We start from the raw sequence: 17488 nt of genomic DNA on the forward strand, positions 1-17488 counted from the left end.
AAGGAAGAAGCCACTGCTCCAAAACTGCCATAAAAAAAGCCAGACACCGGTTTGGAACTACACATGGGGACAAAGATCGTACTTATTGGAGAAATGTCCTCTTGTCTGATGAAACAAAAATAGAACTGTTTGATCATAATGACTATTGTTATGTTTGGAGGAAAAAGGGGGGGCTTGCAAGCCGAAGAATACTATCCCAACCATGAAGCACGGGGGTGGCAGCATCATGTGGGGGTGCTTTCCTGCAGGAGGGACTGGTGCACTTCACAAAATAGATGACATCATTAGAAAGAAAATTATGTGGATATATTGAAGCAACATCTCAAGACATCCGTCGGGAAGTTAAAGCTTGGTGGCAAATGGGTCTTCCAAATGGACAATGACCCCAAGCATACTTCCAAAGTTGTGGCAAGATGGCTTAAGGACAACAAAGTCAAGGTATTGGAGTGGCCATCACAAAGCCCTGACCTCAATCCTATAGAAAATGTGTGGGCAGAACTGAAAAAGCGTGTGTGAGCAAGGAGGCCTACAAACCTGACTCCGTTACACCAGCTCTGTCAGGAGGAATGGGCCATAATTCACCCAACTTATTGTGGGAAGCTTGTGGAAGGCTACCCAAGTAGCTTGACCCAAATTAACAATTATAAGGCAATGCTACCAAATACAAATACACAAATTGAGTGTATGTAAACTTCTGACCCACTGGGAATGTGATGAAAGAAAGAAATATTCGCTCTACTATTATTCTGACATTTCACATTCTTAAAATAAAGTGGTGGTCCTAACTGACCTAAGACAGGGAATTTTTACTAGGTTTAAATGTCAAGAATTGTGAAAAACTGAGTTTAACTGCATTTGGCTAAGGTGTATGTGAACTTCCGACTTCAACTGTACCTGTCTATATATGGTCCCACAGTTGAGTGCATGTCAGAGCAAAAACCAAGCCCTGAGGTCGAAGGAATTGTCCGTAGACAGGCTCCGAGACAGGATTGTGTCGAGGAACAGATCTGGGGAAGGGTACCAAAAAATGTCTGCAGCATTGAAGGTCCTCAAGAACACAGTGGCCTCCATCATTCTTAAATGAAAGAAGTTTGGAACCACCAGATGGACTCTTGCTAGAGCTGGCCGCCCGGCAAAACTGAACATTCGGGGGAGAAGTGCCTTGGTCAGGGAGGTGACCAAGAACCCGATGGTTACTCTGACAGAGCTCCAGAGTTCCTTTGTGGAGATGGAAGAACCTTCCAGAAGGACAACCATCTCTGCAGCACGCTACCAATCTGGCCTTTATGGTAGAGTGGACAGACGGAAGCCACTCCTCAGTAGAAGGCACAGGCCATCCCGCTTGGCGTTTGACAAAAGGCACCTAAAGGACTCTCAGACCATGGGAAACAAGATTATCTGGTCTGATGAAACCAAGATTGAACTCTTTGGTCTGAATGCCAAGCGTCACGTCTGGAGGAAACCTGGCACCATCCCTACGGTTACTCATGGTGGTGACAGCATCATGCTGTGGGGATGTTTTTCAGTGGTCTCCCAGTGGAGACTAACCAGGATTGAGGGAAAGATGAACGGTGCAAAGTACAGAGAGATCCTTGATGAAACCTGCTCCAGAGCAGTCAGAACCTCAGGCTGGGGCTAAGGTTCACCTTCCAACAGGACAACGACCCTAAACACAGAGCCAAGACAATGCAGGAATGGCTTTGGGACAAGTCTCTGAATGTCCTTGAGTGGCCCAGCCAGAGCCCGGACTTGAACCCGATCGAACATCTTTGGAAAGACCTGGAAATAACTGTGCAGCGACTTTCCCCATCCAACCTGACAGAGCTTGAGATGATCTGCAGAGAAGAATGGGAGAAACTCCCCAAATACAGGTGTGGCAAGCTTATAGCTTCATACCCAAGAAGACTAGAGGCTGTAATCGCTGCCAAAGGTTTTTCAACAAAGTACTGAGTAAAGGGTCTGAATACTTAGGTACATTTGCAAACATTTCTAAAAACCTATTTCTTTTGTCTTTACAGGGTATTGTGTGTAGATTGATGAAGGGGGGAAAACAATTTAATACATTTTAGAATAAGGGTGTAACGTAACAAAATGTGGAAAAAGTCAAGGGGTCTGAACACTTTCAGAATGCACTTTACATGGACAAAACTCATAACTCATCCCTGAGCAATAAATTGATCAATTAAATGGTCAATGAAATTATCAAGCAACTTGTCTCTTTTTTAGATTCTAAATGTGTTGGTTATATTTGTGTGTGTGTTCCAGGCGTTTCAGTTTCAGGCCCATGAGAGCCTGACCCAGCTGGAGACGATCAATAAGCAGTACCGCCGTCTGGCCAGGGAGAACCGCACAGACTCCTCCTGTCGCCTCCAGGAAATGTCCCACGACGGGAACCAGCGCTGGGATAACCTGCAGAAGAGGGTGGCCTCCATCCTCCGCAGGCTCAAGGTACAGAGTCACATCCAGAGGAGGCCCGTTGAGCAACTGTAACACAACAGAAAGTATGGTGTATATAGTCCAATCCCACTTGGCACACACTGGCTGAATCAACGTTGTTTCCACGTCATTTCAATGAAATGACTTTGAACCAACGTAGAATAGACGTTGAATTGATGTCTGTGCCCAGTGGGATTCTACACTCATGAGGGTTGGTACTGCTCTCGGAAAGAAACTATACCAGCAGGGAAGTAATTTCATTGGTTCTAGTCGGCAGAATCATGTGGAGTGTCTGCACAAAGTTCCAGTTCGAAGATTTTTATTTATTTTTGCTGCTGCAAGAGATGTGTACGCTAAAGCATCTCTTTATGATTTCTCCAGCACTTTATCAATCAGCGTGAGGAGTTTGAGACGGCCAGAGACAGCGTCGTGGTGTGGCTCACTGAGATGGACCTGCAGCTCACCAACATAGAACACTTCTCACAGTGTGACGTCCGAGCCAAGATCAAACAGCTCCGGGTAAGGATGGCCTCTTTACACAAGTGATTATTGTTCTCTCCATATCCTACATATTTTCCCGCTCTTCAATACCTCGACTATACTATGAATTCTATCAGTAATCATTGAAATAATCACATAATCACTATTTCTGACTGATATGGAACCGGGTAGCAAAACTAAAACAAACTCCTACCATGGCTCAACTGTATCCTAACCACCATGTTCCTAAAACACACTGTATTCAGTCTGGCCTCTGCCTCGCTTGTTTTTTTATACCAGGCGTTCCAGCAGGAGATTTCTCTGACCACGGGGAAGGTCGGGCACATCTTCCACCAGGGAGAGGTGCTGCTACAGAAGAGTGAGCCTCTGGATGCTGCTGTTATAGAGGAGGAGCTGGAGGAGCTGCGGAGATACTACCAGGAGGTGTTTGGACGCGTGGAGCGTTACTATAAGAAGCTGATCCGACTACCGGTGAGCCCAGGGATGACGTCTACTGAGCCCTTGTTCTTTTCATTTTGATGCTGACTGTCTCTTTTTTGACTGTCTCATAGGTGTACCTTAACCTCCCATCCTTCCTCTTCCAGCTGACAGGAGAAGAGTACGATGTGTCATTCTCGGACCAGGAGATTGAACTGGATGAACCTGGGGACCTGTTCAGCATTCCCTGGAGTGAACGTCTTGGAGACCTGAGTTCCCCTCTGCCCTCCCTGACTGCCCCCCTCTGTACTGGGGCTGAGCGCTCGGGCAGGGGCACCCCAGCCAGCGTGGACTCCATCCCCCTGGAGTGGGACCATGACTACGACCTGAGAAAGAGGCTGGAGAGTGCCAGCAGGGCCCTGGGCCTGGCCTCTGAGCACGGGGAGGAGGAGAGCTACCAGGGATCAGCTTCTGCTTCCGCTCTGTCAGGTCAGTGTAGTCTACACCCCTCATCCCTGCACCACTACTGTCAGGTCAGTGTAGTCTACACCCTTCATCCCTGCACCACTACTGTCAGGTCAGTGTAGTCTACACCCCTCATCCCTGCACCACTACTGTCAGGTCAGTGTAGTCTACACCCCTCATCCCTGCACCACTACTGTCAGGTCAGTGTAGTCTACACCCCTCATCCCTGCACCACTACTGTCAGGTCAGTGTAGTCTACACCCCTCCTCCCTGCACCACTACTGTCAGGTCAGTGTAGTCTACACCCCTCATCCCTGCACCACTACTGTCAGGTCAGTGTAGTCTACACCCCTCATCCCTGCACCACTACTGTCAGGTACTAATGATACCAGACCCCTCATCCCTGCACCACTACTATCAGGTACTAATGATACCAGACCCCTCATCCCTGCACCACTACTGTCAGGGACTAATGATACCAGACCCCTCATCCCTGCACCACTACTGTCAGGTCAGTGTAGTCTACACCCCTCATCCCTGCACCACTACTGTCAGGTACTAATGATACCAGACCCCTCATCCCTGCACCACTACTATCAGGTACTAATGATACCAGACCCCTCATCCCTGCACCACTACTGTCATGGACTAATGATACCAGACCCCTCATCCCTGCACCACTACTATAAGGTACTAATGATACCAGACCCCTCATCCCTGCACCACTACTATCAGGTACTAATGATACCAGACCCCTCATCCCTGCACCACTACTGTCAGGGACTAATGATACCAGACCCCTCATCCCTGCACCACTACTGTCAGGTCAGTGTAGTCTACACCCCTCATCCCTGCACCACTACTGTCAGGTACTAATGATACCAGACCCCTCATTCCTGCACCACTACTATCAGGTACTAATGATACCAGACCCCTCATCCCTGCACCACTACTGTCATGGACTAATGATACCAGACCCCTCATCCCTGCACCACTACTATAAGGTACTAATGATACCAGACCCCTCATCCCTGCACCACTACTGTCAGGTACTAATGATACCAGACCCCTCATCCCTGCACCACTACTGTCAGGTACTAATGATACCAGACCCCTCATCCCTGCACCACTACTGTCAGGTACTAATGATACCAGACCCCTCATCCCTGCACCACTACTGTCAGGTACTAATGATACCAGACCCCTCACAACTTACTGGCAGGTACTGGGGATAAGATAGCCTCGATCTCAGAGAGGTCATCTGAGGTCATCTGATGGTAGGCAACATGCCTTGCTGTGGAAAACTAACTCTCACAGCCTGCTTTCTGCCTGCTACGAGTTTGGTTTGGTTTTCTCACAGGCCCACTGAAGCATAACAGTAGGCATCGTTAACTAACAGCACCGCTTTCTAACATTTTGCATTTCATTTGTGCGGCACGTAGGCTACTGTAGCTAACCTCAAGCTGATTTCTTGTGTTGGCATCCTGTGTGTTTTAAAGGTGCATGTTGTTGTGCACATCTTCTGGGGAGATGTTTTTTGTCTATTGTTTTATTGTGCTAAAAATGTTCTTTGTCCATCGTCTTCTAATTTACGACTGGATTGATAATACTAACTATTAATGATATCTCACAACGTGGATGGATAACACTAACTATTAATGAGATCTCACAACGTGGATGGATAACACTAACTATTAATGAGATCTCACAGTGTGGATGGATAACACTAATTATTAATGAGATCTCACAACGTGGATGGATAACACTAACTATTAATGAGATCTCACAACGTGGATGATAACACTAACTATTAATGAGATCTCACAACGTGGATTGATAACACTAACTATTAATGAGATCTCACAACGTGGATGGATAACACTAATTATTAATGAGATCTCACAACGTGGATGGATAACACTAACTATTAATGATATCTCACAACGTGGATGGATAACACTAACTATTAATGAGATCTCACAACGTGGATGGATAACACTAATTATTAATGATATCTCACAATGTGGATTGATAACACTAACTATTAATGAGATCTCACAACGTGGATGATAACACTAACTATTAATGATATCTCACAACGTGGATTGATAACACTAACTATTAATGAGATCTCACAACGTGGATGGATAACACTAATTATTAATGAGATCTCACAACGTGGATTGATAACACTAACTATTAATGAGATCTCACAACGTGGATGATAACACTAACTATTAATGATATCTCACAACGTGGATTGATAACACTAACTATTAATGAGATCTCACAACGTGGATGATAACACTAACTATTAATGAGATCTCACAACGTGGATTGATAACACTAATTATTAATGAGATCTCACAACGTGGATGGATAACACTAATTATTAATGAGATCTCACAACGTGGATTGATAACACTAATTATTAATGATATCTTACAACGTGGATGATAACACTAACTATTAATGAGATCTCACAACGTGGATTGATAACACTAACTATTAATGAGATCTCACAACGTGGATTGATAACACTAACTATTAATGAGATCTCACAACGTGGATTGATAACACTAACTATTAATGATATCTCACAACGTGGATTGACAACACTAATTATTAATGAGATCTCACAACGTGGATTGATAACACTAACTATTAATGAGATCTCACAACGTGGATTGATAACACTAACTATTAATGATATCTCACAACGTGGATTGATAACACTAATTATTAATGAGATCTCACAACGTGGATGGATAACACTAACTATTAATGATATCTCACAACGTGGATGATAACACTAACTATTAATGAGATCTCACAACGTGGATGATAACACTAACTATTAATGAGATCTCACAACGTTTTGCAGTGGATGGATTTCTATGTCTGTTTTGAAGAAAACATTTAGGTCCGTTCTTTCACACAGAGATTAAACTCCCGAATAATCTACATTGAAAGTGCTTTTAAATCTCACAGGAGTAGTCTTAATCTAGGTCTAAGAAGCTGGCCCGTGAACATAAAATCAAAGCCCTTATCTAACCGTATTCCATGTGGGTGTCCATCCACTCTTCCCATCCTCAGGAGAGGGAGGTACCCTGGACACCCACATCCTTCAGTTGGACAGGGTTCTGGACACCAGCCAGTTACATCTGCAACAGACAGAGAACGTCATCCGCAGCAGAACCCCCACCGGGCCAGAGCTGGATGCATCATACATGGGATATGTGAGTACTGTCTGATATGACATCCTTATCACCATTCTGTCTTAATGGAAGGTCTTTAGGAAACATTTTGCCTTTACCTAAGAAGTTCCTACGGTGTGATTACTTGTTGTGAGCGTCTCAGTGACATGCTTTCTGTCTGTTTGCTGTCCTATGTCCTGTTGTGTAGATGCGTCTGCTGGGAGAGTGTCGTAGCAGTATAGACACGGTGAAGAGGGTTGGCTACGAACTGAAGGGGGAGGGGGACAAGGCCTCAGGACTTGCTGACCCCATTGATGATGAATCACAAACAACAGGTAAAGTTTGGCCATCAGGTGTTGATATTATTCAGGCTTAAGACAGTCAGAGGTGGAGAGCTCTTAAGACAGTCAGAGGTGGAGAGCTCTTAAGACAGTCAGAGGTGGAGAGCTCTTAAGACAGTCAGAGGTGGAGAGCTCTTAAGACAGTCAGAGGTGGAGAGCTCTTAAGACAGTCAGAGGTGGAGAGCTCTTAAGACAGTCAGAGGTGGAGAGCTCTTGAGACAGTCAGAGGTGGAGAGCTCTTGAGACAGTCAGAGGTGGAGAGCTCTTGAGACAGTCAGAGGTGGAGAGCTCTTGAGACAGTCAGAGGTGGAGAGCTCTTAAGATAGTCAGAGGTGGAGAGCTCTTAAGATGTAAAGTAGCAATGGTACATTAATGCCCACAACTTGTAGTCCACGATGAGACAACATTGTGTGTTTTCTGGGTTGTTTTTGCTCCAGAGTACTCAAGCAGAGAAGTAAGTACAAAGTCAACAGCTTTTAAGGCAGACACATTTTTTGGGGCTGTACGAGCCTGTACTGTACGGGCCTGTACTGGACTGTACTGTAATGGCCTGTACTGGACTGTACTGTAATGGCCTGTACTGGACTGTACTGTAATGGCCTGTACTGGACTGTACTGTACGGGCCTGTACTGGACTGTCCTGTAATGGCCTGTACTGGACTGTACTGTACGGGCCTGTACTGGACTGTACTGTAATGGCCTGTACTGGACTGTACTGTACGGGCCTGTACTGGACTGTACTGTAATGGCCTGTACTGGACTGTACTGTAATGGCCTGTACGAGCCTGGACTGTACTGTAATGGCCTGTACTGGACTGTACTGTAATGGCCTGTACTGGACTGTACTGTAATGGCCTGTACTGGACTGTACTGTACGGGCCTGTACTGGACTGTCCTGTAATGGCCTGTACTGGACTGTCCTGTAATGGCCTGTACTGGACTGTACTGTAATGGCCTGTACTGGACTGTACTGTACGGGCCTGTACTGGACTGTACTGTAATGGCCTGTACTGGACTGTACTGTACGGGCCTGTACTGGACTGTCCTGTAATGGCCTGTACTGGACTGTACTGTACGGGCCTGTACTGGACTGTACTGTAATGGCCTGTACTGGACTGTACTGTACGGGCCTGTACTGGACTGTACTGTAATGGCCTGTACTGGACTGTACTGTACGGGCCTGTATGGGACTGTACTGTAATGGCCTGTACTGGACTGTACTGTACGGACCTGTACGGGCCTGTACTGGACTGTACTGTAATGGCCTGTACTGGACTGTACTGTAATGGCCTGTACTGGACTGTACTGTACGGACCTGTACGGGCCTGTACTGTAATGGCCTGTACTGGACTGTAAGCTGTATGTCACCTCAAATGCCTGAATATACAGTATAATCAGTTGTAGACATGAATGATAGATAAACTGAACATATTGTATATCCCATATATCCCATATATACCATGTAGATACCATATATACCATGTAGATCCCATATATACCATGTATAACATATATACCATATATCCCATACATACCATGTAGATACCATATATCCCATATATCCATATATACCATGTAGATACCATATATCCTATAGATACCATATGTCCTATAGATACCATATATACCCAATAGATCCCATATACCCCATAGATCCCATATATCCCATATGTACCATATATCACATATGTACCATACATCCCATATGTACCATATATCCCATATATACCATATATACCATTACCAAATTAATCATTTGATACCCTTTCCTTTCTTCCTCCTTTACCTTGCTGCACTGTAGGTGTGATAGTTACTGCAGGCTCAGGCCCCTCACTAAAAATATAGATAGATGTCTTATTACCATATAAATAATAAATTCCTCTTTCTTCCCCCCTGTACTGTAGGTGTGATACAGCGCTGGGAGTTGCTGCAGGCCCAGGCCCTCAGTAAAGAGATGCGTCTGAAGCAGAACCTTCAGCAGTGGCAGCAGTTCAACTCTGACCTCAACGCTGTGTGGGCGTGGCTGGAGCAGGCAGGGGAGGAGCTAGAGCAGCAACAGAGGCTGGACCTCAGCACCGACATCCAGACCATCGAGATGCGCATCAAAAAACTGAAGGTGACCTTTGAACTTTGCTTACTCACTAGGATTACAAAGCCTGCAAGGTGTGTAAGGCTTTCCCAAAGTTCCGGGGGTTTTCAGAAATCCTGGTTGGATGAATCCCAGTTGTATGATTCCCTCCATGGTTATTCCCTCCTGGTCCTGGAATCCTCCAACTGGGATAATAAAAAACCTGGGATCTCTGGGAAAGCTTTGCAACTAGAGATGGGTATTTAAAAAATACTCTGTGCTGATATGACACCCTCTCAAATCATCTCTTTTCATATTGTCTGTCTACAGGAGCTGCAGAAGGCTGTTGACAAGCGTAAGGCCACGGTGCTGTCCATCAACCTGTGCAGTGCAGAGTTTGTCCAGTCCGCCACAGAAGAGTCCCAGGACCTGCAGGCCAGGCTGAAAGAGATGAACAACCGCTGGGACAGATTGGGCACCTCTCTGGGGGAGTGGAGGGCAGCGCTACAAAAGGCCCTAATGCAGTGTCATGTAGGTGTCCAACTGTCTATCCACCTAGCCTGGTCCCAGATCTGTGTTGTCTTGCCAACTCCTATGGCCATTAAGGCGCAAACAGCTCTGGGACCAGGCTACTTACTGGTCAATTAATAAGAAATTCAAACCAGGACAAATGATGTTTGCATGTTGGACAACTGAGACAGGATACAATTAAATAGTGTTTCAATGACCAGGTTTATCATTAGTTAGACATATTAAATATGTTACTTTTGGTAGAAGTCATGACTTTTGGTAGAAGGTGATTAGCATGCATTTGTATTCCCATCTACTCTCCTGTAGGACTTCCATGAGATGAGTCACGGCCTGCTACTGTGGCTGGAGAACATTGACCGCAGGAGGAACGAGATTGTTCCCATTGACCCCATCCAGGACAGCAACACCCTCCATGAGCACCACAAAACACTCCTGGTACAGAAGCGTTTTAGTAATGTTATATTTAAGTGATAGTGCCAAAGAAGCCGGTGTTTGGAGGATATATTGGCACTTGTGTTGTTAGGCCCGAGACAAAGTCAATATATCCTCCAAACACCGGCTTCTTGGGCATTATCACTTTTATACAACGGGTTATCAACATATTCAAATAATGATTGACATATTTTGATTAAAAAAACGTTATTTTGATGAATTTATTCATACTATGTCATCCATTCGCAAGATATAGTCCCGACACAAATCTTGGGTTGCTACCCAAGCCGGCTGGTCGTTCGTTCTATCGGTTCGGTTGCTAGTGAAGCGACCCAGTCGTTCAGTCATTTTTGTTCTGTATCTATGGACGCCACCCAGTCATTTGTTCTAAATGTTCCATTGCCATACTGGCTGGCAATGTTCTTATCCCTTGCTTGCTAGCTAGCCAACTACGGCTAACTTACAGTCACGTCAAAAAGTGAAGCCAGAATAACAGCAAAGTAGCAGCATTTGCGTTTGTTTAAGCTGTTTACTATTTACATTTATTTGGATACATCCATAACAATGAGCTAATGAGGGACGATTTCACCTGTCATAGAAAATGTTCTTACTTGTCAGGACACTATTGTTCAGAGGAGCTATCCAACAACACAGCAACACAATCACTTCAAACTGAAGCTGGAAACACTGCAAATTAGCTGCACTTCGTTTCGTTTTATCTTTTTTCAATTGACATTTCTTTGTTTATATCCATAAAAATTATGCCAGCTGATTCATGATTTCGACTGGCTGAGAAACTGTCTGTCTCGTCCCGACTCCCGACACATTCATTATTATGGGACAGATGGAGATTTGAATATTGAAACAATGTTGCAAATGTCGGAGAGACAGACAGTAAGCTTTATACAAACCTCCGCTGTTAAAAAACGAAATGTTAGTCTAAAGGAAATGTGAGATAATGTCTAGATGTTTTTTATAGTGGAGATCAAGTTTATAAATTGCTTGGCTGGGCTGATGAGACAGTGAATTCCACAGTCAGATGGAATAAACTATATTCTGTGAGGGCTGATTCGGAGGTGAGATAGGCACACACAAATCTGACTTTTATATAAATTATTGATTGATGTCAACTGGAGACTTAAATTAAGCGTGGGGATCTCAAATTAGAAAATGTTCTTGAGTGACTGACACCTTGCAGTAAGTAAAATTGTGAACCAACCAACCTCCCTCACTCTCTCCACAGAAAATCCGCTGTGAGCTGCTAGACACCCAGAGGAAGGTGTTGTCCCTGCAGGACATGTCCCTGCAGCTGCTGGTCAACAGCGAGGGCAGTGACTGTCTGGAGGCCAAGGAGAAGGTTCACGTCATCGGGAACCGCCTCAAACTGCTCTTCAAGGAGGTGACCAGAGACCTCAGAGAGCTGGAGAAGATTCTGGACATTACCAGCAGCCAACAGGTCAGAACAGACGCACTTTTACAATTAAATAGAACAATGTAATGTATCTCCATGCAGTAGACACATTACACAATAAGAAATAGTACAGGAGAAACGTTTGTAGCCTTTCTCTACTGTATCTAACACCATTTCATGCTTGGCCTCCCTCCCTCCCTCTGTGTGTATCTCTCTCTCTCTCTCTCTCTCCCTCCCTCCCTCCCTCCCTCCCTCCCTCCCTCCCTCCCTCTTGTCTCTATTCTTTCTCCTCTATTTTATCACAGAATCTGTCTACGTGGTCGTCAGCTGATGAGCTAGACACCACCTCTGGTTCCATAAGCCCGGTGTCGGGCAGGAGCACGCCAAGTCGCCGTCGATCGGTAACGTATAGTAATACTCCTGACATGGTTACATGGTGCCCTACCAGAAGGAAGGTGTTTGGCACTTCCTCCCTAAGACGGACAGTGCGTCACTTGTGCCCCTGAATGCACCGCCCAGTTTGCTCCAGTTTAAGGCCATGCAGAGTCACTCCCTCCCACCATCCTAGGACCTCTCTTTCTCACCTCTTCTCTGTACACCTTCCTACATGTATATACATTCCACACAAAACTCTGACTTTTTTTCAGTCCTGTGGTTTTCGAGTCCTGTAATTTAGTGCTCATGGAATATTGGCTCTTTAATACTGCTGAAAACCCTTGGTTTTTATCAATTCAAGTCTATAGAAGTAATGTATTGTCTTCACTTCAATCCCAATGGTTGATCTCAATGATTTGAAGATACAGTACATGTATATCTTACATTTGTTACGTCTGTCTTCCACATAGTAAATCATGCATCATATCATACGTTGTGCTTCAGCAGCGAATGAATTCCCTTTGTTCCAAATAACAGCATGACCATCCAGCTGTAGCTGTTCAAAGTAGCTGTTCACTTTGAAAATACCTAGTTTATTTGTTTTCTCTTGTTGTCACCTTCCTTCACATATTTGATTTGTTCTAAGGTCACCTTATTCTATTCTTTTATTTGGGGTATTTTCTTTTCATCGGTAGCTTTGTTCTTTATTTGCCTGGACTGAAACATACTCTCTTTCTTTTACCCCCGTGTTCATTGCAAACAGCAACGGGGCAAATGTAGTATGTCACAGCAGACCTCTGGACCCTCTGTGAGCAGTCCACACAGATCACACAGGTACCTTTCTCCTGGTTTGTAGAACACCCAGAAGATAATAGAACTCCTGGAACATGTTACACCTGTTCTGGAACTTCAGTCCGTTGTGCTGCACTGCACTGACAACACATACAGTACATTGCAACAACTGTCTTGTAAAAGAAAAAATAGAAAACCCTGAATGCTGATTTTTACTTACTTCCAAAGGTTCATAAAAGTTTAATGAAAAATTAATTCCATCATCTTCTACCATTCTAGACATTATGTAGGGGCTATAGGGTTTTATGGTTTTACAGAAAATGTGGTTATATCCCACACATCCTTTACACTACAGTTCTGCAATAACTAAATATATAGGCCTCTTCGTTGCCAATGTCCTCGGCTGCTTGATTAACTACGCTACCCAGAATGCACCTTGAGTGCTTAACATACTGTCAACAGTTTCTCTAATACCTCTTGGTAACTATAGAGCTCTACCGCTCCTTCTCTACCGCTAGTGAGCACACGCAGTTGTTCTCTTGAATTGCCAAGTCAGCAAGCATCTGCAATGAACAATAGGATGGCAGCAAGTCTATCTCTCTATTTCTTTCTTTCTCTTGTGTGTGACATCTATTTCATCTATTTCTTCTATTTCACATACCTAATCCACCATCTCCCCCTCACTCCCCTCAATCAGCCATCTGTGGGTCACCCCTATCACGTCTCCATTTGTGGAATGTTAGGGGGCACTTTGATCACAGTCTAGACAGACAGACCTGAGGGTAAAACGGACATCATCTGTTATCTAGCTATGCATACCATGATTTATAATTTTAGGATTCCCTTTGGTGTAAGCTAATTCAAATAGGCCCCATTGTCAGCTATGCTAGAGAAACAGCAGGTACCACATTGTCGTAAAGTGTTGTAAATCAGAACGCTATTATTGTGTTACTGTAGTGTTCATCCCTTACCTGAGAAATGAGTTAATAGTGAATAGTACAAAACCTGTTATTTAGCATGTTAATAGATATAGTCTGTCTTCTCAGTTTGACAGCAGCCCAGTCAGATGAGGGTATATTAAGATGGTTCTGCTGCTGACTAATGCTACATCAAGCTTCACCTAGCTACGCCCTTTAAAACAGTCTGCTCTACGCTGCTATGCTCCTGTCTTGGCATGCTTTGCATTTATCAGGATATAAACTCCTGACAGAGAGGTCTTGAAGGACTATCTAAAACATTTGAACTGCTACTTCCAGCTAGCCTTTTGTCTCCCGTCCTAACACCTTGCATCCTTTTATAAAGGAATGTCAGCTCAACATCCTGTATTTGTTTTATGGGTTTGAAAATAATTTCTTGAAAATGTTTGTCAAGTGTCATTCAACTGACTGTGGGTGTGTTGATTACCAATATAAACTGGGTGGTTTGAGCCCTGAATGCTGATTGGCTAACAACCATGGTATATCAGACCTTATACCACGGGTATGACCCCAACATTTTTTTTTACTGATCTTATTACGTTGGTAACCAGTTTATAATAGCAATAAGGCACCTTGGGGATTTGCGTTGCGTCGTGACCTAAGAACAGCCCTTAGCCGTGGTATATTGGCCATATACCATACTCCCTCGGGCCTTATTGCTTAAATATAATTTGGTAATTTGATCATGGTTGTGTCAATACACAGTTCATCATTATACTTGTAGAGCAATAACAACCATAGTTTCTGTCTTGTAAACTACAAAGGAAATAGATATTTGATTCTGTTGAATCCAATGACAAAATGGATAGTTGGATGGATGGTTTGGTCTGGATGCATGTCCTTAGCTGTACAGTAGGTGTCATAACCTAAATCTGCTTGTTGTTGTGTTGTTGTGTGCTCTCCGTGTCGTGTCCTATCAGGTTTCCCGTCGCTGGGTCCGCTTCCTCCCCTTCTGAGGCAGAGGGGAAATCATCGTCACATTTCCTGTACCGCGTCCTATGGGTGGCGGTGCCCCTCCAGTTGCTCTTCCTCTTGCTGCTGGTGGGCATGGTCTGCCTGGTGCCAATGTGTGAGGGTGATTTGGACTGCACCCAGTCCAATAACTTTGCCCGTTCCTTCCACCCGATGCTACAATACACCAACGGGCCCCCTCCTGTATAGTCTTTCATGACAGACCAAACATTTGGTTCTGGGTGCCGAGCGAGATTACAGCCTGGCCCTGGTATGGAGACGAACCTGAGGAGGACAGTTGGGCTTTTTGAACTTCATGACTGTTGGGGTTTTCACCTCTATGGGTCTCTCTCCTGTTGTTTCCCCCCAATAACAGTACGGGAACTGTTTCAATGCTCCGCTAGTTTGCAGCTTCCATGAAGAATAGAGATATGACGTTCAGTCATTCTGCACCTTGTGTTGCCGTGCATAAGCAAGCATCATAGGATGCCAAAACCTTAGTTATATCTTCTTTGTTCTGTATGGATGAAGTACAGCAGCACTCTTAACTTGTCTTTTCACTCGTGTCATCTTTTAGTTTTCTGTTATGTTGTATGTATAGACGAAGAAGCGTCTTAGGGGCAGGGCAGCAAATGTAAGAACCAAAAAATGTTCTGACGGCGGTCAGTGGATATTCCCTGGATACACATGCCATGTATTGCCATTTGTCCTCTAGTTCAATGCAGAGCATATACCCTGTGAATGTGCCTGTTGTAACAATTGAACACTTGTGAAATAACATTTTAAGATTACTTATATTGCAATATTATTTTTTTTACATGTGTTTTGGCATGCGGTTATGATCTTTGCTTATGGGTGTGTCCGTGATGAATATTTGATTTTTAATCTGAATTATACCTGGGCGTAAGAATCTATTTAGTCTGAATTGTGTATTGAATGTGTATGAAAGGCCATAATGAAGAGTTATTTGCTATAAAGTGTTTAAAAGCATAAGAAACATTGACAAATCATGTGGACATTTCTGAATGAAAATAATGCACTGAACACACATTGTTATTTTTCTAGCTGAAAATATGGATTCTACAAACTAACTATTAATCAAAAGTATAACGAATTATAAAACAGTATATTTTCTATCGCTCTGTGTGTTTAGTTTTAAATGTACAACAGTCCAGGATTACTTAACATATTCTGTACATAATATAAATGTATATCTATAATCTATATCTGACCCTAAATTACAAATATTTAATGCCAAATTCTCATTTTGATTCTGTCTTTTATTCAACATAAGTTCTCTCTGTAGGCAGCAACATTTCTGACTCTTCTGTCAAGTCAATAATGCTGAATCAGTCTTTGGATCTTACTTTCCATAAACTCAATTCAAATCACAATTTCAATGGTCGAAAAAACATATGATACCTCTCAAGTTTCATTCAGGTGCCTGTCTTGAGCGGAGTCCTCTGAGGAGATTTAGGCATAGATCAGTGCTATAGTGCGATTGACATTTAAAGGCAGCGTTCGCGGAGACCGCATTCATGGTACTGTATTTGTCGGCTTAATCGAAAATGATCTATTTCAATCACGCTATAGCGCTGATCTTCCATGATACGGATTGAATCTAGCCCTTACGCTTCATTCACGGGGAGAGCCACAGGGCCAGTGGACCTCTGAGAGACAGCTGAGAGGGATCCGATAGACCCAGAGGTATGTTAGTTCTGGAGCTCTGGGAGATGGGAGTCCTGGTGGTGGGTAGGACAGGACCAGGGAGTGGTGGTGGTGATGGTGGAGGTCATGGCGGTGGGTAGGACAGGACCAGGGAGTGGTGGTGGTGATGGTGGTCATGGTGGTGGGTAGGACAGGACCAGGGAGTGGTGGTGGTGATGGTGGAGGTCATGGTGGTGGGTAGGACAGGACCAGGGAGTGGTGGTGGTGATGGTGGAGGTCATGGCGGTGGGTAGGACAGGACCAGGGAGTGGTGGTGGTGATGGTGGTCATGGTGGTGGGTAGGACAGGACCAGGGAGTGGTGGTGGTGATGGTGGAGGTCATGGTGGTGGGTAGGACAGGACCAGGGAGTGGTGGTGGTGATGGTGGAGGTCATGGCGGTGGGTAGGACAGGACCAGGGAATGGTGGTGGTGGTGGTGGTGAAGCAGGCACTCCAGTGGTTTGATCATGTCGTAGTTTGGAAGGGCCAGGGGTGTGACGTCCAGACCTAACATCTGAGAGACCACCAGGGCTGTGACTTCCAGACCTAACATCTGAGAGACCACCAGGGCTGTGACTTCCAGACCTAACATCTGAGAGACCACCAGGGCTGTGACTTCCAGACCTAACATCTGAGAGACCACCAGGGCTGTGACTTCCAGACCTGAGAGACCACCAGGTCTGTGACTTCCAGACCTAACATCTGAGAGACCACCAGGTCTGTGACTTCCAGACCTAACATCTGAGAGACCACCAGGGCTGTGACGTCCAGACCTGAGAGACCACCAGGGCTGTGACTTCCAGACCTAACATCTGAGAGACCACCAGGGCTGTGACGTCCAGACCTAACATCTGAGAGACCACCAGGGCTGTGACGTTCAGACCTAA

The 17488-nt window shown here is 44.7% G+C and overlaps 1 protein-coding gene across 4 annotated transcripts in view; it reads left to right on the forward strand.

Moving 5' to 3' along the window:
• Nucleotides 1-16159, forward strand: part of LOC139563596 (nesprin-1-like) — a 160868-nt gene extending 144709 nt beyond the window's left edge. For all 4 annotated transcript variants that reach the window (XM_071382386.1, XM_071382387.1, XM_071382389.1 and 1 more), the window contains 13 exons: nucleotides 2266-2448; nucleotides 2818-2955; nucleotides 3217-3408; nucleotides 3522-3843; nucleotides 6916-7058; nucleotides 7225-7351; nucleotides 9262-9473; nucleotides 9756-9956; nucleotides 10263-10391; nucleotides 11632-11844; nucleotides 12105-12200; nucleotides 12938-13008; nucleotides 14864-16159. In XM_071382386.1, the coding sequence (XP_071238487.1) occupies nucleotides 2266-2448; nucleotides 2818-2955; nucleotides 3217-3408; nucleotides 3522-3843; nucleotides 6916-7058; nucleotides 7225-7351; nucleotides 9262-9473; nucleotides 9756-9956; nucleotides 10263-10391; nucleotides 11632-11844; nucleotides 12105-12200; nucleotides 12938-13008; nucleotides 14864-15104 (2268 nt within the window). In that variant the 3' untranslated portion in view covers nucleotides 15105-16159. The remainder of the gene's footprint in view (nucleotides 1-2265; nucleotides 2449-2817; nucleotides 2956-3216; nucleotides 3409-3521; nucleotides 3844-6915; nucleotides 7059-7224; nucleotides 7352-9261; nucleotides 9474-9755; nucleotides 9957-10262; nucleotides 10392-11631; nucleotides 11845-12104; nucleotides 12201-12937; nucleotides 13009-14863) is intronic.
• The last annotated feature ends 1329 nt before the right edge of the window (nucleotides 16160-17488 follow it).

This window comes from Salvelinus alpinus, chromosome 34 (genome assembly GCF_045679555.1).
Source record: "Salvelinus alpinus chromosome 34, SLU_Salpinus.1, whole genome shotgun sequence".
In the NCBI taxonomy this organism is placed as follows: Eukaryota; Metazoa; Chordata; class Actinopteri; order Salmoniformes; family Salmonidae; genus Salvelinus; species Salvelinus alpinus.